Genomic DNA, 374 nt, shown 5'->3' on the forward strand with positions numbered 1-374 from the left:
AGGCGCCAGCTGAGGTGCTCGGGGTCCCCAGGCACGAAGGCCCTCCCTGTGCAGCTGCACATGCCCACCCAGCACGCCTGCCCTCGGGACCCTCCTCCCTTAGGCGGCCACAGGAGATGCCACCCGGGCTCGGGCACCCAGGAGCAGCTGGGGGAGGGAAAGGGAGGGGAGGGGAGGCTCACCGAGATACCGGAGCACGGCTTCCAGGGGCTTCCGCACGGCCTGCTTCAGCACCAGCGGGCTCTGCGAGGCTTCAGGCAGCCGTGCCGTGCCTGTGGGGCCAGCAGTGTGGGCGCCATGCGGGGTGTGTGTGTGTGTGCATGTGTGCGCGCGCTTAGGACAGCACACCCCGGCCCACACCCCTCCTGCACATA

General features: G+C 70.1%; 1 protein-coding gene across 1 annotated transcript in view; it reads right to left on the reverse strand.

The window, feature by feature from the left end:
* Window positions 1-374, reverse strand: part of MTA1 (metastasis associated 1) — a 22,771-nt gene that overhangs the window by 4,339 nt on the left and 18,058 nt on the right. The window contains exon 9 of the mRNA XM_014540572.1: window positions 109-272. Coding sequence (XP_014396058.1) covers window positions 109-272 — 164 coding nt within the window. The remainder of the gene's footprint in view (window positions 1-108; window positions 273-374) is intronic.

Source organism: Myotis brandtii, unplaced genomic scaffold (assembly GCF_000412655.1).
Source record: "Myotis brandtii unplaced genomic scaffold, ASM41265v1 scaffold1057, whole genome shotgun sequence".
NCBI lineage: Eukaryota > Metazoa > Chordata > Mammalia > Chiroptera > Vespertilionidae > Myotis > Myotis brandtii.